General features: G+C 41.2%; 1 protein-coding gene and 1 pseudogene across 20 annotated transcripts in view; both read left to right on the top strand.

Annotated features, from left to right (window-relative positions):
* mycbp2 (MYC binding protein 2) overlaps positions 1–22,988 on the top strand; it is a 68,626-nt gene that overhangs the window by 23,295 nt on the left and 22,343 nt on the right. For 8 of the 20 annotated variants that reach the window (XM_085385228.1, XM_085385222.1, XM_085385218.1 and 5 more), the window contains exons 17-52: positions 4,564–4,674; positions 5,060–5,164; positions 6,681–6,800; positions 6,910–6,991; positions 7,240–7,357; positions 7,521–7,879; positions 8,020–8,192; positions 8,663–8,788; positions 9,014–9,141; positions 9,353–9,444; positions 9,569–9,703; positions 9,834–9,917; positions 10,030–10,126; positions 10,216–10,408; positions 10,682–10,956; positions 11,138–11,359; positions 11,526–11,717; positions 12,770–12,976; positions 13,090–13,227; positions 13,711–13,889; positions 13,975–14,117; positions 14,207–14,307; positions 14,406–14,624; positions 14,728–14,950; positions 15,787–15,905; positions 16,026–16,113; positions 16,191–16,240; positions 16,362–16,534; positions 16,687–16,831; positions 16,949–17,155; positions 18,138–18,193; positions 18,266–18,381; positions 18,523–18,620; positions 19,656–19,772; positions 20,389–20,529; positions 22,677–22,901. In XM_085385228.1, coding sequence (XP_085241354.1) covers positions 4,564–4,674; positions 5,060–5,164; positions 6,681–6,800; positions 6,910–6,991; positions 7,240–7,357; positions 7,521–7,879; positions 8,020–8,192; positions 8,663–8,788; positions 9,014–9,141; positions 9,353–9,444; positions 9,569–9,703; positions 9,834–9,917; positions 10,030–10,126; positions 10,216–10,408; positions 10,682–10,956; positions 11,138–11,359; positions 11,526–11,717; positions 12,770–12,976; positions 13,090–13,227; positions 13,711–13,889; positions 13,975–14,117; positions 14,207–14,307; positions 14,406–14,624; positions 14,728–14,950; positions 15,787–15,905; positions 16,026–16,113; positions 16,191–16,240; positions 16,362–16,534; positions 16,687–16,831; positions 16,949–17,155; positions 18,138–18,193; positions 18,266–18,381; positions 18,523–18,620; positions 19,656–19,772; positions 20,389–20,529; positions 22,677–22,901 — 5,357 coding nt within the window. Of the gene's footprint in view, positions 1–4,563; positions 4,675–5,059; positions 5,165–6,680; positions 6,801–6,909; positions 6,992–7,239; positions 7,358–7,520; positions 7,880–8,019; positions 8,193–8,662; positions 8,789–9,013; positions 9,142–9,352; positions 9,445–9,568; positions 9,704–9,833; positions 9,918–10,029; positions 10,127–10,215; positions 10,409–10,681; positions 10,957–11,137; positions 11,360–11,525; positions 11,718–12,769; positions 12,977–13,089; positions 13,228–13,710; positions 13,890–13,974; positions 14,118–14,206; positions 14,308–14,405; positions 14,625–14,727; positions 14,951–15,786; positions 15,906–16,025; positions 16,114–16,190; positions 16,241–16,361; positions 16,535–16,686; positions 16,832–16,948; positions 17,156–18,137; positions 18,194–18,265; positions 18,382–18,522; positions 18,621–19,655; positions 19,773–20,388; positions 20,530–21,738; positions 21,817–22,676; positions 22,902–22,988 lie in introns of all 20 variants that reach the window. The other 12 variants (XM_085385227.1, XM_085385226.1, XM_085385225.1 and 9 more) reach the window with 10 other exon arrangements.
* LOC146650868 (uncharacterized) lies at positions 1,498–3,485 on the top strand (annotated as a pseudogene).

The raw sequence follows: 22,988 nt of genomic DNA, 5'->3' as shown, positions 1-22,988 counted from the left end.
CAATCGTGGTAAATACAGAGGATGGCGGTGCATAACAGCACTACCCTCTGGTCTGGCAGTTCTAAATTAGAGGCTGCAATTCTGTCAACATAACAGAAGTGAGTACACGCCTGTGCAGTGTTGCTAGAGTATCAAACGATTCACTTTGCAGTAAATGCTTTACAGTAAGGTTGTTCTTCCTTTTTTATGAAACAAAAGGTTCAACTTTTTAGAATGATGGCTTTTCACAGCTCTTTGCACAAAATTTCTGGAAAGAAAAATCTGCTCTTCAGAGACAAATAGTTTTAGCTGCTCTTTTCTAGAGTGGTTATGTTGCTCCATTTTTCTCTTTAAGACTCCCCAAAGGTGTTCTGTTGGATTCGAGTGAGGCGAGATAGTTTCTCCTCTTGTGTGGTTTTGGCAGTGTGCTTCGAATTGTTGTTATGCTGGAAGGGTTCTGGTGACCGGGTGCTATCTTGTCAGCCAGTATTTTAGTATATCCACAGGCATTTATGGTTGCCATCTATAAATGTTCTCTCCCCAAGACCTTTAGCTCTCATGCTGCCCCTTATTATCGCACTCCCACCTCACTGCTTCGCTGCTGGTCATTGCATTGACTGTTGTAGTTGTGGTCTTATTTGAGCTGAGCAGATTTATCTTGATGTCATCTGACTGAAGAATGTGTGCTCTCAATAGACATCGCATTTCTTTTCTCGTTCTTTAGCAAAGTTTAATCTTGTAGTTTTGTTTTTTTTTGCCAAATAGCAAGGAGCTTGTTGTTTTTATTTTTTCTCTACTTTGACACCATCCATAGAGCCTGGTGTTATGCAGTGTCCTCGCATTGTTCGTTTTCTCTCTTGATGACCAGAGTTACAATCCATAGTGTCTGCTCTCAGTGGATGACCACTGCTTCTTCTCATTAGTGATACTATGGCTTTGGTTTAGCTGCATTCTTCCTGTATTGTGCAGTAGCTTTATTTATTTATTTGTTTTTTTAATGCTTCTGGTTACTTTTTGAGGAATAATGCAAACACAGATAAAGCCCATAAATCCCAAACTGAGAAAGATCCAATGTTCACAGGTCTATGTATTTTGATGATTATACAGTTGGGTTTAGTGGACATCATAAGTAGGGCTGTGCGATATGACCAAAATCTCATATCCCGATATAAGACATCTATCGTCCGATGACGAAATGAATCATAAAATTTTAACATTTTCTGTAAATTCTGTAAATCTCGGGCAGCTTGACTTGCGTGAAGTGTTTCCAGCTGGGCGTCATGTGCCTGGAGTCCAGTGTTTTAACAGATGCATGAAACTATACATTTTTAGTCATAAGTTATAATGGCCGCCGTTTTCTTTGTGATTATTTATTACACGGCGTGATGCGTGGAAAAGCCCGTTCTAACATTTGAGTCTAAGGTTTATTTTTTAGCACCTGACGGCTCTTTTTTTTTTTTGCTTCTCATCCGTAAACGCTGCATACTCTTTCACGTGATTCAGTTTATTTTGAAAAGTCTCAACAGGATCTTGAGCTTTATTGTGAAAGGTTTATGTGGAAAATAAACAAGCGGACGGCAGAGCCACGCGATGGTTTTACCATCATTGTTGCTAACAACAACACATACAAACAGTCGCTTGTCCGTCAGTATTGTGGTTATATTAAATATAAGAGAAAGAGAGAACTTTAAGAAATTAACCCTCTGATGCATAGTGGTCACTGGAGTGGACAGCTACTAAAACGTACATATCTCTTTAATGCATTGGTTTCTATGGTGGAACTGCATATTAGCCTCTAGAGTGCTCTCTGCTGCCATGCTCCATTGAGGTCAATTCAGTGTTCAGTTAGTGCAACTGCAAGTAAATTTCCTCTGAATCAAAGATGGCAGACAAACTGTCACCCCTGCCGACCACTGCTGGCATATCCTGTCAATCCTTCTATGCTAAAAGAGCCCAACAGGTAAAAAAAATATGATGATATGCAGTAACATCTAGGGAAGGATATTATCTGTTTGGAATAAGAAATTGTTATGTCTAATATGTAGAAAACTACAATTAACCATGTGTCCACTGTAGTGGACATCATGCATTACCCACTATATTTTTTTAACATAAGTCATAAATTGTCTCACTGTTTTTTGGGACTGTTTTGGTTATAATTAAGCATATAATTGTTACATTTATAAGCTACTCATTTAAAATATATATTTCTGTGCAGATCAGCTGTAGTTTGAGTTACTATAATAATTATTTTATCATATTTTGTAGACTTCAAATGCAGCAAAGAATAAGGCAGCGTACAGAATAGTCCAGGAAATTCCATCCAGCTCCAGTGATGATGATTTCATTGATGAGTGCAGTGATGAGGAGTTCAGTGATAAGTCCAGTGATGATGAGAGTGGCTGCCAGAGCAGAACAGAGACATAGGAACTACGGATGATGAAGACACAGACAGTCAGGATGCAGAAAGTGAGAACGATGAGGGGCAGGATGAAGAGGAAGGTCAGTATGATCAGGGAGCTGTGGGAGATGGGTACATGGCACCTGACCATACTCAAGCCCGCAAAAATATTTGGAAAGTCCAAGACAATGACTTGGTTGGAGACTTGCCTCCTTTTCTAGGAGAGTGGAAATTGAATGTGGAGGGGAAGGATCCCATAGATTTCTTCAGACATCTGTTTCCAGCAGATCTAATTGATAATATAACATACAACACCAACTTATATGGGAAAGAACTGTCAGTAACAAGAGAAGAGATTCTCCCTCCAGCAATGCAAAAGAGGAAGACCCAGTGGGACCCCACAACCCGTGAAGTGGAGAGCAGTCACCAAAGTAGCCTGTGAGGTCAGGTTTGCCACAGGATATCACTGGCCCCAACTGACCGAGGTGAAAAATGCAAACAGGTGCCATGATGTTGTGTGCACACGGAAGACCAAATACATCTGCATGCAATGCTGTGTGCCATTGTGCCCTGGATGCGTTGCAAACTTTCGCACAGCCTAGGTGTGATGAACATAGAACTGTTTGGAGATGCAGAGACTAAGATGTCAGTTTGTGTTTTCTTCCAGCATGCTACTAAGGGCTTGGTAATACTGTCCTGCATCGTTATAGAACTGTGTAGACTCAAAAATGTTTCTCTTGTTGGAGATAGTTTGCCATATTCAGGTGTAGGATTCATAGCTAGGACTGTTGATTGGTTTTGTTATTTACGTCTAAACATTGGGGCCTTATGAGTTGAAAGTTCCAAAAAAATTGCTGAGATGTTTTTCAAAGGATACAAGCAAACAAGTGTTTGTATATTTACAATAGAACACAAGGTAATTAATTTTTACAGTAAATTCACAGTATTTCATGCTAAGTGCTCAGGCGCATGTAGTCCACTGGAGTGGACAAGTTTATAACTTTATAAAAAAACATATTTTTGAAAAAAAAAGAGTTAAACATTTTTTTTCATGTCCTGAGAAGAATAAAAGCACTTAAGAAAAAAATCTTGACCAAGGCTTTCATAATTCATGCATCAGAGGGTTAATATAGCCACTACACTGACCATCAAAACAGTGAAAAAATATTGCCGTAAACAGTTTATTTGCAACACCACGAAACAAACGATAGCGTAAAATGAAACGATAGACGTTTTTATATCCTCATCCGATATATATCGTTATATCGAACAGCCCTAATAAGTGTACTCAGTTTTGTTGTCCTTTTTGTTTCTACTTTAGGATCAGTATTAATAATAAAGCCGTTCCTTTTGGTTTTTAAGAGAGGAAGCACTCTGTTTGCCAACTTAGAAATAGTGCTATTTATAATTTGATATACATTTAAATAACTTGAGATTAAAGCGATTCATGTGTAGTCACTTCTGTTCTGTTCATTCTATATCCATAGTACCAAGTCTCAACCATTTTAATAAGAAGGTGATCAAAGAGTAGAAATCGGTCATAGATTAAAGTGCAGGTAAATGGGAATCCTGCTTTAATCACAATATCTCCAAATCTGTGCAAAGTATGAAATCAGATACATCGTCCATCATTAAACAACTCCCCATCTTAAAGGTCAGGTAAATGTAAAACAACTGGAGAGCTACTTGCGCTGGTTGTTGCGCCTTCATGAAAATATGCTCTTCTTTTATCCTTTATGCTCTGTCCTTCATGCAGTATATTCATCTTGGCTTAAACACCACCTGCATTGTTTACATTTCACTTAAAGCTGCAAAGACTGACAAATCATATGCATGTTAAAATCTTAATGCATATAGATGATGTGACTGTAGCAGCTATATGTTTAGCTGTACATACCTGAGAAAGATTGTCCAGGGCTTAATGTAAGCACTGTATGCTAAGCTTATGAAGGCATGGTGCTTATGCTACATGTCATAATGTTTGTTGCATTTGCTTGAATACATTGCGCACTTGTCACTCATCCTTGGTTATAATCCTTGTGTCGTGCAGAGTCGTTGCTTCTCCATCATGTCTCTCCATCATTCATTGATGTGTGTCTTGTTTTGTTCCGCCCTGCTTTGCCTTCCCTCCTCCTCCTGCATCCTGTCTGGGCTGGCTGTATCTGCGGCCTTTTTGTTTTCAGCTGTGCCTGTCCCTCCCCCTCCAGGAGTCAACATTGAGGAGCACATTCAGATCCGCCAGGAGGAGAAACGACAGAGGATCAATCGCCGGCATAGGTTGGAGGAGGGAAGAGGTATGATTCAGAGCTAGGGGACTAACTTTAATGAAGAAGTGTTTGTTTTGGGATGTAGAAAGGACACATTTCTGTGATAGACATTTCAAATAGGAGAGACTATGGAGATGGATGTAACAAATAGGCTTAATTGTATGTCCATCCTTTTTAAAAAAAAAAAAAAAAAAAATAATCAAGTTTCAGGTTACCGGTACTTACCAGGTGCTGTTGTGAGCTTGGGTGTCGTGCCTTGGTGACTTCCCCCTTGCTTGTGTCTCTACTTTTATTTATTTATTTAATTTTTACATTTTCTAGCATATGTGTATGGTTGTGGTGTAGTATTATCATGTGTTGTTTCCCATTTGTGAGCATTGTGCATGCATGTGAAAGTTTCTTTCTCCCCCAGGCCCCCTTGTTTTCCCCGGTCCCATTTTTATGAACCAGCGTGAGCAGGCCCTAGCCAGAATAAGACCCCTTCAGGCACTAAGGCATAAACGGGACAAGCACAAAGGTACTACGGTCTTCACTAACTCAACGGGTGCAGAGACACCCCTTTGACTTATCTCCCAATCTGGCTGTCCCGCCCACCTCCTCTCACTCTTTGAAGGCAGGACTCTTGTATCTTCACCAGGTCTCAAAGTTTTCATCCACGGAGTACGATGCAGTTAGTAAGACGAAGGTAGAAAGCTATGTCATTGCCTAACTGGATTTACCGTCACCCCCATAGCAAATAGATAAAGCTACTGCATTACAAGCAAAGACACTGGGGAGAGTAAGCTTTGACAGTTGACAAGTCTGACACATTTTAAATGTGAAACATTTCGTGGAAATGGCTTAGATGTGTCATCTTAACATTAAGCTTTGTTTGGACACTCATTGTTTGGACACTCAAGTGTTGAAATTGTTAAGACATTAATCAAATAAGTCGAATATGGCCATATATTTGTAGGGGTTTTTTGTGGGTTTTTAAACTTTTTTTTTTTTTTTTTTTTTGGAATAAAACATCACTTTCCTTTGGAAAAACAACTGCTGGATATGAAGATGGATCCTTGCTTCTTTCCCCCCCCCCTCGTCTAACCAGCATAATCCTGGAGGACAGAGAACATAATATAATGTGACTGTTAAATACCTGTTGAACCCCCTTTTTTTTTTTTTTTTTTTTTTTTTTTTTTTTTTTTATTAAGAAAAATGTCATTTGGCTACAAAAATGTCAAATATATCACTTTGTGTGCAGATGTAAAGCAAAAAACTAATGATATGTGCCATCTAAAGACATAAGAAGCATAACTTGTCCCACTGGCACTAATCACTGAGTGGTTTATTAGTCTGTTTTGCTTTGATGTTTGATGTGCATTTGTAAGTGTAGGTCATTTAGGTTGCATCTAATAAGCATTTTTCTTCATGGTTTTCACAGGCATTATGGCAGTGCCTGGTTTTGACCTCCAAAACTGCTTTCATGTGCTTAAGATGTCATTTTAGGAGCACTCTTTTTATTCTCTAATATTAAGTGTAGTGACAATGAACTAATTTCTTAACCCCTCTAATTTTGGCACCATGAGCCAGTCAATATTTATTTTGGTCCAAAAAAACAAGAATCCTGAATATATTCTCAGTCACTGTACTCACTGTAATGCATGGCACTCCTCTATCCCAACCTCCTCCTCTCACACACCACAGCTGTGACCTCCTGCAGGGCTCAGGGTAAACCAGACTTCCTGTTAACTCATAAGAGACAAAAAAACCCTCAATTCTTTTTCAAAACTGTTGGTAAGCTATAACAGAACTGGTTATCAAAAGCCTTTGTTATGACGGTGTGTCACTACTTGCTATCGTTTTTTTTTTTTTCTTTTTTCCCTTTTCTCCCCCCTTTCTCCTTTCGTTTTTTTTTTTTTTAAGACCTCTTTTCCCTCCAGCTCTGTTTTTTCGAGGATTGTGCAGAGGCTTCCACCTCAGCGGTCTAAAGCTGCTACTAAACTTCACTCTCTGTTCTGTGCTCAAATGTGCTGACTTCAGTGTTTGCCTTATAGATGGTAGCAGTGAGCGTGGGGAGAAGGATGCTAGCAAAATTACAACCTACCCCCCGGGGGCTGTGAGATTTGACTGTGAACTGCGAGCAGTTCAGGTCAGCTGTGGTTTTCACCACTCAGGTGGGTGCTTTTCCCTCATAACAATCACTCGGTTAGATTTACCTTGATAATTATAGAAGTTGTTTAAAGCAACTAGTAAGAGTACAGTAATCGTCATGTTGGTTTACAGTGGTGCTTATGGAGAATGGAGATGTCTACACATTTGGGTATGGTCAGCACGGGCAGCTCGGACATGGGGATGTCAACTCCAGGTATTCTTGTCAGATGACCTTGTTTTTTCTTTAATGTGATAGATGTATGTTCAAGTAAAAGTAATTATTTGTTAGCCGTAGAATAGTTTCTGTAATTATCCCTGTATATTCTAGTATTATTTAAACATTAAATAATTATAGCAGAACAGACAAATGTCATGGGTATTAAGAGGGAAAACTACATTACAATCATACATTAACTGCAGTTTTGTGGACACACAAATTCATTTAATTTTTTCCCTGCTTAGGGGCTCTCCAACTCTGGTGCAGGCTCTTCCTGGTCCGAGTGTGCAGGTGACAGCAGGCAGTAACCACACAGCTATTCTCCTCGTGGATGGGCAGGTCTTCACATTTGGCAGCTTCTCGGTGAGTAAACAGAATCTATTGCAATTCTACCGTAATGCAAAAGTAATCTTTTAAATGTAACAAATGTAACCTTTGTTTTAATCGGTCACGATTGCTTTTGCAAGTGCTGCAGATTTCTTTTGCACTTTGTTTCTGAAACTTAACACTCTCCTTGCTTTTCCAGAAAGGGCAGCTTGGTCGGCCGATCCTGGACATGCCCTACTGGAATGCCAAGCCGTCTCCCATGCCCAATATCGGTGCCAAATATGGACGAAAAGCTACATGGATCGGAGCTAGTGGGGACCAGACATTCTTGCGAATCGATGAGGCTCTTATCAACTCCCATGTCCTAGCTACTTCAGAGATCTTTGCCAGCAAACACATCATTGGCCTCGTGCCCTCCTCTGTGTCTGAGCCACCACCATTTAAATGCTTGCTTATCAACAAAATGGATGGAAGCTGCAGAACCTTCAATGACTCTGAGCAGGAGGACCTGCAAGGATTTGGCCTCTGTCTGGACCCAGTGTATGATGTTATATGGAGGTCAGTGTGAGGTCTATGCTTATGTTAACCAAGGGATAAGCTGGATTTCATCTCAACTCTTTGCTGCACTTTCATTAGTCCAGAAATATTTCTAATTCCTTGCATGTTTAATCCCTGTCATTATTTCCTCCTGCTTCTAGGTTCTTGCCAGCCACCAGAGAGATGTGGTGTTACAATGCAGTGATAGCTGATGCCAGGATGCCCTCTGCAACAGATCTGCAGGCTCGCTGTAGCATCCTTAGTCCAGAGCTTGCATTACCGTCAGGATCACAAGCAACCACCACTCGCTCTCATGGAGCCCTACACATCCTTGGTAATCCTTTACACTAGGCATTTACAGTGTCAAATTGCTTATGGGCCTTATGATCTTTTTGTAATTACCTTTTATTAAATCATTGACTTAACTTCTCTGATGGGGCTTTAGCTTAGTCTATGTAGCTCCCGGGTGTTTCAAGTTTTAGCTGCTGTTCATTCAATATTATCCAATGTGATAGACTGGTTGTTAACAAGTTGGACTTAATTTTATGCTTTTATAGAAATGTTATTCTGTATATAACTGTAGGATGTTAAGTTGTTTTTCTGGCTTTTTGTTTTTCCTTCTTTTTATGAGTGAACTCTTATTGTAAGTTTTTCATGGGAGACTGTAGTATCACCTTTTAATCAGTTCAAGAGAAAACTGATTTGACCTCAGTCAAACAAATGATGTGATTGCAAGAATGCTATGACCACTTCTGTTGATTGTCATTTGTTAGTAAGATGAACTATGCTGTTTCTTCCACTTAGGTTGCTTGGATACACTGGCTGCCATGCAGGAACTGAAAATGGGTGTAGCCAGCGCTGAGGAAGAAACCCAGGCCGTGATGAAGGTCTACTCTAAGGAGGACTACAGTGTTGTGAACCGCTTTGAGAGTTAGTTCTTGTTCATAAGTAATGACTGAAAGAGACAGGACTTGCACTGACTGATTGAAGGGATTAAGCAGCTGCCTAGTTTGATATATTGATGTTGATCTCATCAATATATCAAACTAGGCAGCTGCTTAATCTGTAACATTCAGTGAGAAAAAATGCCATGGAAAGTAAGTGATCATCTTTGTGACCTTCATAACCTGACTGTTCCCTTATGCGATGTTGCAGGTCACGGTGGTGGTTGGGGTTACTCGGCCCACTCTGTGGAGGCCATCCGTTTCTGTGCCGATGCAGACATCCTGCTGGGTGGGCTGGGCCTGTTCGGGGGACGAGGGGAGTACACTGCCAAAATCAAGGTGTGCAGTCCCTTGAAATATTTTTACAAAAAAATGCTTTAATTGCATGGATGTGCAAGTTTTTGAAAACCATAAGTCAAAACAAGGTTATGTAGGATTTTGAAATTACTACCATAGGTGTATCTTATAGGGGTCTATGGGTTAGTACGGGCAGTATTTTTCTTTTTTTTTAATTTATATAATATATTAATCAGTTTCTGTTGTTGTGCAGCTGTTTGAGCTTGGCCCCGATGGTGGTGACCATGAGACAGACGGTGATCTGCTGGCTGAGACTGATGTACTGGCTTATGACTGTGCTGCCAGGTATAGTTAATGTATTTGTATTTTTTGAAAGTGGTTTTAGCACTTAGTTTTGTGGCCATTTCAGTAAAGAAAATGTTGCAGAATCATTTTAAATGGCTTTAACTGATGGTGATCTTATTTTTAGGGAGAAATATGCAATGATGTTTGATGAGCCGGTGCTGCTGCAGCTTGGCTGGTGGTATGTGGCGTGGGCCCGAGTGTCTGGTCCCAGCAGTGACTGCGGCTCCCATGGGCAGGCTACCATCACCACTGATGATGGGTAAAACTGATTTACAGTCACCGTGATAAATCAGTAGAGCTGATGGTTTATTTTTCTATATGTTACATTCTTTTACATTGCACATGTTGATTTTTCATGTGTCATGATTTGTGTTTTTCCTCCCATTTAGTGTTGTCTTTCAGTTCAAAAGCTCAAAGAAGTCAAACAATGGCACAGATGTCAACGCAGGTCAGATACCTCAGCTGCTTTACAGGCAAGTACTCTCATTTTGTTAAAAGTGGTGCATGTTTTTTGGGGGGTTTGTTTTATTTTTTGGTGCCTGTCCAATAAATAAGCTTTATTCTCTTTTCATATTTTAACGTTAGGCTTCCTTCAAATGATGGCAATGCATCTAAAGGCAAACAGCAAACCAGTGAACCAGTCCATATCCTTAAACGCTCATTTGCTCGTACAGTCTCAGTGGTGAGTACTGTCCAAGTGTCTCTCTGCAAGTTATGTAACAGGTCACTTAAAAAAAAAAAATTGAACAACGCTGTGTCATCTCGTTGTAGGAGTGTTTTGAGTCTTTGCTGAGTATCCTTCACTGGAGCTGGACCACCTTGGTTTTGGGTGTGGAGGAACTGCGAGGGCTGAAGGGTTTCCAGTACACCGCCACCCTGCTCGACCTTGAGAGACTGCGCTTTGTTGGCACATGCTGCCTTCGCCTGCTCAGGGTCTACATCTGTGAGATTTTTCCCATTGCAGGTAGGAACACAAAGCACTTTATCACTGACAGCATGATGACTGATAGATGGACGACGTCAAAGTCTTTCTTTGCAACAACAAAAGAGTCTTATTCAAACTGTTACTATACATTAAACAAATGATATATAGTATGTACATAGATTTATATTTATAAAACAATTAAAAAGTTAGAAGACAATCAGTGATTGTGATGTTTTTGTTTCTTAAAAAGTGCATTTTAGTTAAACTGTGTCTTCTGATTACATCTCTTCTTTTCCCGTGTTTGATTTCTAGCCAGCACCAAGGCTGTGGTGGAGGAGTCAAGCAAGCTGGCAGAGTGCGTAGGAAAGACACGCAGTCTGCTGAAGAAGATCCTGTCAGAAGGCATGGACAACTGCCTGACCAAGCTGGACAATGACCCACAAGGCTACTTGTCTCAGCCTCTTACTTTGCTGGAAGCTGTGCTGCAGGAGTGCCACAACACTTTCACCGCCTGCTTCCACTCCTTCTATCCAACCCCGGCTCTGCAGTGGGCCTGCCTGTGTGATCTGCTCAACTGCCTGGACCAAGTATGATGATTTCATACAGCTTGTTGACACATTAAAAAAAATCTTTTAGTTTTAGATGACATTTTACTGTACTTTCATTATTCAAACCCTTTTTCTACCTAACAATGTTCAGATAATTTCAGATGAAGGCTTAAAGAGGGGGGAAAAACTGACCCTCACCATTATTTTTGCTGTATTTCAGGATATCGCTGAGGCTAATTTCCGTACATCCAGCAGCCGTCTCCTGGCAGCCGTAATGTCAGCTCTGTGTAACACATCGGTCAAGCTGACCTCCATCCTGCCCATTGCTTATGATGGGGAGGTGCTGCTGCGTTCACTGGTCAAACAAGTAAGCACAGAGAATGACTCGGCCCTTGCTCACCGCTTCCCCCTGCTGGTGGCCCATATGGAGAAGCTCAGCCATGTGAGTTGGCACTGCGTTAATGTTTAGTTGTTTATCGATACAGTCAGTGGACATGTTGAGATAACTCCATTTGATCACTATCACATTCTCATCCAAATACCTAGATGGCCTATAAAAGAAATCAAAACAATCATATTAAGTTAGTAATATTGCTTCCACCTTTTAGACGGAGGAGAACCTAATGGGCATGACCAGTTTCCGGGAAGTACTAGAGAAGATGCTGGTGATTGTGGTGCTGCCTGTGAGGAAGAGTTTGAGGAGGGAGGTTGAACTGTTCTCACCACATTTGGTCTCCAACACCTGTGGCCTGCTGGCCTCCATCGTTTCTGAGCTCACCGCCTCTGCCCTGGGCTCTGAGGTAACTTAATGTGCTCTAGTAGCCATTGACCTATGCTCCCACAGTACGCCTGTATGTGGGGCTACTGTTTTGGCTTTAAGCTATGGTCCTTGTGTGCACTTGCAAAGCCCCACTCGCATTACCAGAAATTTCATCTGTACATGCTTATTGTTCTGGGCTTTGACAAAGCAACCTTTTTGATCACATTGATTTGTAGTTTTCAAAGGGATTTGATTTGCATCCCAGTCACTACAGTTCAGCCAACGTTTGAAAAGAAATCTGTCACTCGTGCATTTTCTCATTCTTTTTCTTTTGTCCTGTCTTGTGCCATATTCTTCATATTCTCAAGGCTCTATTGTTGTTGAAGTAATTTCTCTCAGTGACACACTATGTCCTTACTGCAGCTTTAAAAAAAAACCCAGAGAGCTCAGAGCTTTTCTGTATTGTCTATACAGCATGCCGAGTTATTAGGTATGAGTGGCAGACATCTGTTGGCCTCCATCGTTCACACTCTACATTTAATTATCATCACACTCTTTTTATACTCATGTACTGCAGTCATGACTCTTTAGCTCCTGTTGCCATAGTAACGTTACTTGACAACTGCCCTCAACAACTACTTTTTTTTTTTTTTTTTAACCCTCTCCCCCCAAGTCTGTTGTCACGGAAACTACTTTCTCTCCAGAGTACCTGGATAGGTCCCTCTGCAGCTGTGTCTGGTTCTCAGCAGTCACAGGCTGATATAAATAGTAGTTACTAATGCATACCAAGCATGAAATGGTTTTATTTCACTTTCATTTATTCTTTTCTGTGAATGCCTTTTGTATGTTTTAGCAACCTTTGAATTATTTACCTTTTCCATCCATCATTTACAGTGTTTGCTTGAACTCTGGACATTTGGAGGGTTTTGGTCATTTTACACTTTATTACGAGTATTGCTACCTAAAATTATGGATTGTGATTTTTTTTTTTGTTTTTATATATATTAAAAAAAAAACCATTTAGTGTCTTTCTATTTATCTTTGTCGTCACGTGTGTTTGGCTATATTTCTTAGTATTTCATCCTTTATTAGGTTGATGGGCTGAACTCGCTCCACTCAGTGAAAGCATCTCCGAACCGCTTCACTAAAACAAGCCAGGGCCGCAGTTGGAACACAGGCAATGGCTCGCCGGATGCCATCTGTCTGACAGTGGATAAGCCAGGCGTTGTGCTTGTGGGTGTCTGCGTATATGGAGGAGGGGGCATCCATGAGTATGAGCTAGAGGTGCTGGCTGATGATGTAAGTGACTGAAGGTTTTTTGCTTTTTTATTTGTTTTGTGGTGCTGCTGAACTAGTTTCCAGTCAGTTGAATTATTTATTCTTGTGAATCTCTTTGTTCCCTTGACCTTCAGGCGCAGACAGAGCACCCAGGGGACTCTGCGCATTCTCACAGGTGGACATCTCTGGAGCTGGTGAAGGGCACATACAGCACTGACGATTCCCCTAGTGATATTGCTGAAATTCGCTTGGATAAGGCTGTGCCACTTAAGGTACATAAGCAGTATACGACCTGGTACATAAATGTGTTTGGCCCTAATAACAAATTTCCTCTTTGTGACTGCTCTGTAGGGGGTGAATTTTTTTTAATATATATTGATCTGTTTAACTTATGGTTAGCTTTAAGATAATGTAATGTCTCCGAGGCTAAGTCATTAAACTAGACCTCTCAGCTGTGCTTCTGTCGTTAGTGCCTTCATGAGTGTTTTTAAGGCAGATATCTGACAGATAATATGGCTTGTGGTGCAGCTAATTGTATTTGAAACATTAGCGTGATACGCCCATATACTCTAAAGAAGGCCTTTAGCTTGCCAAGCTAGCTGATGAATTGGCACTATATGCTCAAAAAAAGAGAGATAAAGAGGTGTCAACATGCAAAATGCCAAACTCAAGAATTTAAAATGACAGTACAGATTTTTATATACAGTCTATAGTTAAAAGGCAAATATTTATTTAATAAATTTACCGTGTTGCAGGAGGGGGTGAAGTATGCAGTGCGATTACGGAACTACGGTAGCCGGACGGCTAATGGGGACGGAGGGATGACCACAGTGCAGTGCTCCGATGGTGTGTCCTTCACCTTCAGCACCTGCAGCTTGAGTAGCAATGGGACCAACCAGACCAGAGGACAGATCCCACAGATTCTCTATTACAGGTATGCATAAAGCTAGCATCTTGTAATTGCTTGTATCAAAAGTTGTTTTTTTTTTTTTTCTGACTTAAGTGTCTCATTGTTGAAGGAGTGAGTATGATGGGGACCTCCAGTCTCAGCTGCTGAGCAAAGCCAATGAGGAAGACAAAAACTGTAGCAGAGCTCTGTCTGTGGTCAGTGCTGTGGTTAGAGCTGCAAAGGATCTCCTTCACAGGGCATTTGCTGTTGATGGTAAGCATAGCAAATTTTACACAGCTATTACAAAAACATTGGTTGCTTGTATTTCGGCCTTTCTTCATTTTGTCCTTTCTTGTCTCCAGTGGATGATATTCCTGAGCTTTTAAGCTCTTCTAGCCTGTTCTCTATGCTCCTGCCCCTCATCCTGGCCTACATAGGCCCCGTGGCTGCATCTGTACCAAAGGTATTAGTTCACACTCAGATGGTTTACCTGTCTTCTTAAAATACCACATTTCTCTCTGGTGTAGCACTGCGGCTAACTGCTTGTTCTTTCACATCCAGGCTGCTGTTGAGGTGTTTGGTTTGGTTCAAGAGCTGCTACCCGCTGTCTCTGCCCTGAACCAAAAATACGCCCCACCCACCTTTAACCCAAACCAATCCACAGACAGCACTACTGGCAACCAGCCTGAACAGGGCCTCTCCGCTTGTACCACCTCTAACCATTATGCAGTAATTGAGAGTGACCACCCTTACAAACAAGCTGGGGTCACTCAGTACAGGGTAAGGCATCTCTTGCCATGCTTACTGGTTTTAAAATGTGTTAAGAGAAAATTCTAGAATTTTAAGTTGCAACTGATTTCCCTTGTGTTTCACCATGCTTCAGGTATCATTCCCGGACTGCGTCCGCTGGACCACGATTGAGTTTGATCCACAGTGTGGCACTGCACAACCAGAGGATGTCCTGCGTCTGCTAATCCCAAGCCGAACACTCCACTTGTCTAACCTAAGTGCCAAACCCTTGATCCACGACACCATCAACACCTGGACTGAGCTCAAAAAGTTCTCAGGCTCAACAGGCTGGCCAACCACTGTCCTCGTGCTGCCAGGTGAAAACAAACAAGCTGACCAACCCCAACAAAACAGCAGGATAGCAAGTTGACATTTATTGGACAATAAGTTACAACAGTGTTATTGAATCCCAATAAACTCCAATGTTTCTAAACCAAGAGGCTTAGAAAAGCCAATATACACTAGTGGAGTCAATGGGAAACTCTGAACTAAACTAATGACCACCGCATTTTGGTTAACCTTAGGGTGTAATACAGAAATGTACAATAGGCACAGATGTTTATATAACATATAAATAGTGTTATTATTTATATTACAATTATTAGTACCTTTTGGTAGACACAACCTTTGACAGCTTTTGTTTTCTAATCTTATTTCATTTTAACGTATTTAAAGCAAGTTTGTCTTTAGTGGTTAATGAACTTCCTCAAGGCAGCGGAGTGAAATGTTGCCCTGGATCGTGCGTTACTTTCGACAGAAGGGAACTCCAGGCTGGAAGACACCTAAAAAAAACTTGTATACCACGGCGTCCACAGAGGCAGAGACAATGCATATTCTGTAGGAGGACCAGTATTCTTTGTTTACTGTGAGAGAGCTAGCAGCATTTTAATGAAATCTGTTGTATACTTAAGTATGAGCTCTGATTGAGTAGTGACAACATTCTTAATCCAACATATGTTCATGAAGCCAGCTGCAGCTCGTTGATGATAATTGTTGGCATCCTTTGTGTACTTTATTCTACTTAATGATGCTTCACTGAGCCACCTGCCGCAGCAGGCAGCCATTAGTTTACAAATTATTGTTTTTACAGAGCTCTGCCTAACTGTCTCGTGTTAGATGCATTACTGTGTATTTCTGCTCTATCTGGTTCCAGGAAATGAAGTGCTCTTTTCACTTGAAACAGCCTCAGATTATGTGAAAGATGAGAAAGCCTGCTTCTACGGCTTTAAGTGTGTGGCTGTGGGATATGAATTCAACCCCGGTCCTGATGAGGTACAGATGCTCTTCAGTGAATTGTGCCACCCACCCTGAGCCTGTAGTTTTACAGCACTTTGTATGTCCTCTGTAAAAAAGTAATAAATACCTTTCTGACAGATGTTTTGTAAATTTCAGGGTATTATCCAACTGGAGAAGGAGTTGGCCTACCTGGGTAGTGTGTGTGCTGCGGCTCTAATGAAGAAAGACTTGGCCCTTCCTATAGGTACAGAAAAAAGTAAAATCGGTGCATTTGAGGCAGCCTTTTGCATAACTCGTATAATCATGATTTAATTTTTGTAGGCAATGAGTTGGAGGAAGATCTTGAGATTCTTGAGGAAGCCTCTCTTCAGGTATATTGTCTTTTAAGTTAAACCTTCCCTGATAATTTATTTAAGTTAAAAAAAAGAAAAAGAAAAAAGAAGAAGCTATCTCTACTAAGCACTTAACTTTCGAAACTTTGTTGCCACTCAGGTGTGTAAGGCCCACTCAGGGATCCTTGGGAAGGGTCTGGCCTTGTCTCACTCTCCCACCATCCTGGAGGCCCTTGAGGGGAATCTACCCTTGCACATCCAAACCAATGAGCACTCCTTCCTTGAGGACTTCATCACCTGTGTGCAGAATTCAAGTGGGGGACGTCTGGCTAGGTATGCTTCCATCCTTGGATGAGAAAGCAAAATTCAAATTGAATGAAAATTACCTCAGAAGAAAATTATTCATATTGAATTTCAATTCTTTGAGATAAATAATACTTGGGCTGTTACTACATATTCGTTCCCTCTTTGTTTGACCAATGCAGATGGCTACAGCCAGACTCTTACGCAGATCCTCAGAAGACATCCCTGATTCTGAACAAAGATGATATACGCTGTGGGTGGCCAACCACTGTGGTGGTTCAGACCAAAGACCAGTATGGGGATGTGGTGCATGTTCCTAACATGAAGGTCAGGAAAACTCTCTTAAAAGAAAAAAAGAAACAATTATGTAATTGTGTCTCAAGTGCCAAACCTACAAAAGTAGTTTACTGAATTTGTCGGTCACCGTGTTTGTTTTGTTTGTAGGTGGAGGTGAAGGCCGTACCTGTTTCACAGAAAAAGTCAGTGCAACCAGAAAATGTGAAGAAGTTGCAGCGACTACCTGGAAGCTGTTCCCCTTCTTCCTCTGGATCCGACCTAACCTTTGGAGGTTTGCCAGTGCCCAAGTTGGAAGCCACCTATGAGCCCATGATTGTGAAAGAGGCTCGGTACATTGCTATTACCATGATGAAGGTCAGCATCGTGTAACTGGGGCGCCACTCGCTACCTCACCTGTGTATATTAGCCTGTTGCAGATTCTGTAGCTCAGGTTGGAGCTGGGTGGTTAGATTCTGAAATACAACATTTAACATTTGGTAACATTAAATAATAATTATTTTAAAAACAGAGCTTTGTTAGAAATGGCTAAAGAAGATAATAACAATATACTGGGAAATTTTAAAAAAAATCTGAATACACCTGCCAGTGAGTACAGATGTAAGCTGAAAAAAAAAAATGTTCCACATAAATGTGTATAAATGGATGCGTATGGCCTGTAGCTTGAAGACTGTAAAAGCTCCATGTTATTCTAATCCATTTAATGAGAGAAGGGTGTTACAGGGCTTAGAAATTCTTCCACCAAGTGGTTCAGATTAGAGTAGCATTGACAGACTTTTACTGAAGGACGGCTTCTGTGTATCTGAAGAGGATAAAAAAAAAGTCAAAAATGAATGGCTTACCTTGGGAGTGACAGCCTTTTAGTTTGTTATATAAAACATTCAAAAAGCCGGTTGTGCATTTTTGTTGCATGGTAGTAATGGAAAAAAGTGCTCCTTTGCCATCAATCAGAGGCTAGTCACAAGGCTGGTGTTCATGCTCTCCAGCTTATGATGTACTTAAATGGAAAGCCTGTATCAGTAGCCCAACTATGTCACTTTGAAGAAAGCTAAAGTCAAGCTCACGGACAACTACAGAAGCTGAATTAAAATTACAGTGTGCTACTTTTTCTTTCAGTTGTTGTAGCGTAATCCATTAATGAATATCTGATTGGTGCCGGTCTTTCAATTAACCAAACAGCAGTTACACTAAGTGTAAAGAGGGGTAAAAGGCAAATTGTTGAACCCATCATGAGTTTGTATCATAGATGGGGAATGTGACTTGACTTAAAAAAAAAAAAAGTGGGGGGGAAACTAGTGTATTTGCTGTTGCTCTTACGTTACATCTGTGTCTGTTTTAGGCATATGAAAACTACTCCTTTGAAGAGCTGCGCTTTGCTTCCCCCACCCCAAAGAGGTAAGACGGTGCAGAAAAAAGAACAGACTTTCCTAGGAGACGCAGTCTACTTATTGTTCATTGCCCACACAGACCCAGCGAGAATATGCTCATCCGTGCCAACACTGATGGCACCTACAGTGCCAATTGGACTCCAGGAGCAGTCGGCCTCTATACGATCCACGTCACCATCGATGGCATTGAAATAGGTAATTCAGTCTAAACGCGCGTTCAAAAAGCTGGTGCGTTCTCTTAAGTCTTTCCCCATAGAAGCATGAAATTTATGTGGAGGCAATAAATTTCTTGTGAATTTACAAAGTCGAGTTGTAAATCCTTTTTAAATGATTTAGATGCTGGTTTGGAGGTAGAAGTCAAAGACCCTCCCAAAGGCATGATACCACCTGGGACTCAGATGGTCAAGCCAAAAGCTGAGCCTCAGCCTAGCAAGGTGAGTTTTTCTTTCAGTTGACCAACTAGGACATGAACATGAACAAACATGCTGAACATTACCATGCAGTCATCCAGCAAATGCAACTCAACAGAGATGGCAACAGGATTTCCTGCCAGCACCAAATTCTAACGGATTGAACCAGCTGCTTTATGCAGTATGTTGACATCAGTTTCATCAGAAACACAGAGATCCTTTTTGACCTTTTGAAAAGTTTTTTTTTTTTTTTTTTTTTTTTGTTTTGTTAGCATTTCAGTTCATACTGAGAATTGTATATCACCTCTGTGTAGCTTTTGGCTGTTTGCGCCTCCTCGTTTGGTTTGCTCTGCTGACTAACGATTTGCTGGCTCATAGGAAGCAATGAACCTCAGTCCAGTCAAAGATATTTTGGTCACAAAGTAAACGAGCAAATAAATCCAACTCTTTTATAATGCCACGGTAGATTTCGGTGTGATGTCCTTTCTTTTGTGATGCCTCTAACTAGATGAAGACAAACATTAAGTCTGAGCACTGTGAGTCTGGTTGTTAGGTTCTATCGTGCATGTATACAGACTGTGTACGTTGACGAGTACTTGTATGGTGTAGGAACTGGAAATTGCTTCAGATGCAGAAATTGCATCTACCTGATGTTATGCACGTTGGGGTCATCATCATTTTGTGGCCTTTTGAGTTTTGAAATCCATAATGGGGGAAACAAGCAACAATGTGTGCCTTTTTCAATCACTTGTGTATACTCCTTTTGGACATGTTTTAAAAGTTTTGTTTTGATTTTTTTCTTCATGCATCAGTGTAGATAACACACAACAAACTTCATAACAGGTGCTAATGAAATGAAGCTCCTTAAGATTGGTCATCTTTTGCTGTGTGTATGCTTGTACTTGGAAGCGGGCTTTGTCTGGATTAAAGCATGCGATCTATCACTGTCAACTGCTTTCTCCTTTTTCTTTTCCTACTGCTCTTATTGACTTTATTTTTCTCCTTTCTGTTCTTTACCCCTGCCGCTCACGGTCTCCATCTCCCCTCTGCTTCTCTCAGGTCCGCAAATTTGTATCCAAGGACAGCGCAGGCCTGCGTGTGCGTAGTCACCCCTCCCTGCAGAGTGAACAGATAGGCATAGTGCATGTCAATGGCACCATCACTTTCATTGACGAGGTAATTGACTTTAGACCAGGCAGAAGACCTAGTATTCTATGTGGAACACCAGGGTCCACTTTTGTCCTGTTTCTGTGTTTCTTCTTGTTTGAATCAATAAGAGCCGACTCATAATTATTGTAAAATCTAGAGGTTTTTTTTCTAGATTAAAGTAATTTTGAGTCTTTTTACTCTTTTTACATGATTTCTGTAGTTTCTTTGTAATTACCTCTTTCAATAATGATTACTACTTCATAAATTTGTTGCTCTTTATGTTGCTTATTGCTCTTGCAAGGCACTCTGAGGCTCCATAAACAGCTTGAACACCATCCTCATGAATCCAAATGAGACGATGAATTCTTAAATTACTACGCACTTTATAACTGCAATGTAATGTGGCATGTATTGACTGTATTTGTCAGCCCTGCACAATATCTGCTCTCATCTTTTGTCGTTAGTACCGGAAACATTCATGTAATGTTTCACCTGCATCCTGCTTCACCATGAGCGTGGCGTTATCTAATTACTTTGGGCAGCCTCAGAGATGCCGTGCGTATGTATGAGGGCACTCCCCTCCTACTTCCCTAGTAACAGGATGGCATGCCTTTGCTCTACTCTGTTGCTTGTTTTCCCTTAGATCCACAATGATGATGGTGTGTGGCTCAGGCTCAATGATGAAACTGTAAAGAAGTATGTTCCCAACATGAATGGGTACACTGAAGCCTGGTGCCTCTCTTTTAACCAGCACCTGGGCAGGAGCCTACTGGTCCCAGCCGACGTAAGTAGAAGGCGGCCTGCTGAGTAGCCTGTCTCCGTTTACGATTAGAGGCTCCTGCACTGTTTATTTTGGGGAAGAGCTCATCTGTGTTGTTTAATGATAACGGCTTTTCAAGGACTTACCTGGGTTTGTCCTTGAAGCATGGTAAATCATCAGAGTATCTTATCAGAGTGTACCTGCTGGGGTGTTTCTTGTGCATGGAATATCTCGGTATGAAACTTTGACTAACACACTGTACAAAGGAACAGCAGCTGGAGTGTGCATGCATTAACTCACGTTTGAAGGCAAAAGGTTTACTGTTACATGACCATCATGTGTTTAGCTGTGGACTCTTGGCTCACGTGGTGAGGCGGTATATGTTTAGTGCATTAAAGTAAACCCCAATGCAGGGCCGGTCAGACAAGGAAAAATGTAGTGAAAGAGCACTTGTGTGCTGTTTGCCTTTGCTTATTCTGCACTGTTGAGTCTTCATTTACTCATCGCTTCTCACTCACAGTTCATAAAGAGTTGCTCACTGCAGCATGTGATGGCAAGGAGTTCCCCCCCACACATTTTGCTCCATGCCGCAAAAACCACCCTAAAAGTGCCACTGACTCAAATGGGTCATTCAACTGGGTATAATTCAAGAAATTGATGCCGTTTTAAATGGGAATGTATCCAAAGATGGTGGTTTTCTGTCATGAAGCAGTCACTGGCCTGTGAAAGGTTTGAGTGGATAATTGTACCTCTACTTCTCTGTAACTCCACCTCTGCATTGGGATGCAGTGCTAGGAGGCTTCCATGTCTGGTCTCTGTCTGAACAGCATGACACACTACATCATCCAAATGGGGAATTTTTTTGGAAGTTTCTTCTCTATATGTCTTTATTTTTACATTTTTTTTAAAGTCATTTGGTCATGGATTTGGACATAATTGCAATAAGGTGTTGGGAGTGAATTTTCAGTGCCCCTGCAACATTTTTTTTTTCTTTGTATGTTTTGTTTTGTTACTGCTTTTAATTCTGCACTCATTGGCTTATTTCAGTGCTCCACAACTAACTGGCCTGTCTGAATCTGTCTTCCTAACTTGACTTATCCTGGAAAATCCACAAGAGCCAAGAGCTTTTTTTTCTTCTTCCAAAAAAATACACTAGAACCTCCCCTTTCCCGTTTTTCTCTCCTTTCTTGAGTCGTCTACTGTTTCTTGACTGTTTTACAATTTGTTGCTCAGAATGTCTTTAATGCTAGCCAAGGAGTCAGGGATATCGGCTTTTTGTCATGGACCCCCTTAACTATATTCCCACCACAGGTGAGTTGTGTGAAGGAGGGAACATAGTTTGACTGCCCCATAGCCTATCGCCTGTTTCTTTTCTTGTATCCTCGAACACCTTGTGACTTTGTAGTTGTCCCACAGTGTGAATTTGAGGTATAAGAGGTCAAACTGTATTTGCATGGTTGTCTGTACCGTGATAATACATCATATCGGTGGCTACTGAAGACTCCGCAGTGATCACATTTAGGATTAATAGTAATTGTTTGTATTAAAGCTTGTATGTTGCATGGAGATGAAGATAATAATGTTCAGACTGTTGCATGAGGTCTTGTTTGAAAGGCTTGCCATATCTAGTCCTGTTTCTGTGTGTGCCATAGCATGCCCCCCTTTAACTGAAAATGAGAGCATTTTATTTAAGTTGTTGGTTGTTTTTAACTGGATTACTAAAATGCTAAAGTGAGTGTTTGTCAATTCTTTGTGGTTGAACAGTGTATTTTTAATATCAGGGGCAAATTGCTGTATGATTTTACTGTGACGACGGATACACTTACTTCCTTTCCAGTTTTGTGCCAAGCTCAGCTGGCTGGCTGCTGTGTGCAGCTTCATAGTTAGTGAACGGATAAGTGAGTTGCATCGGTTTTGTCACTGAACCGTTGGTTTAAAAAAAAAAAAAAAAAAAGCAAATATGCTATTTGAGACCTTAAAGATGGCACTTAATACACGTAAAGAGGGCTGAACTGCATGGTTTTTACAGCATTTCCCTGTGAGGCTGCTAAGTGCTTTTCACCTTCACATTTCTGGGCTTTGTAGTCTGAGCCCTGTGCTGGTCTTGAACATTTTTGCAGCCTATTTTATTGATGTGCGCTGACTCTAATCCATGCTCTTAACTCTTGCAGGAGGTCAGGGGCCAGTTGGAGGAGAACATAAAGGAGGTGAGCAGCTGCCCTTCCCACGAGGCCCCCATTCGGGTGCAGAACAGAGCAGGGCAGGGCGGCGGTCCGGGGCTTTATAAGGTAGTGAAGACCGGCCCCTCTGGTCACAACATCAGAAGCTGCCCAAACCTTAGGGGTATCCCCATTGGAATGTTAGTTCTTGGCAACAAGGTCAAGGCCATAGGCGAGGTACGCACTCACCCCAAATAATCAAATGTGTTTTCTGTGGCTGGAGCTCAATTATTCAGACTGCTTGGATCAAGCTATACTGATTTT

Source organism: Rhamphochromis longiceps, linkage group LG16, assembly GCF_057381845.1.
Source record: "Rhamphochromis longiceps isolate RC_006_pf linkage group LG16, R_longiceps_female_GT1.1, whole genome shotgun sequence".
NCBI lineage: Eukaryota > Metazoa > Chordata > Actinopteri > Cichliformes > Cichlidae > Rhamphochromis > Rhamphochromis longiceps.
The sequence above is the reverse complement of the archived record's forward strand: the minus strand, read 5'-3'. Positions and strand labels throughout refer to the sequence as shown.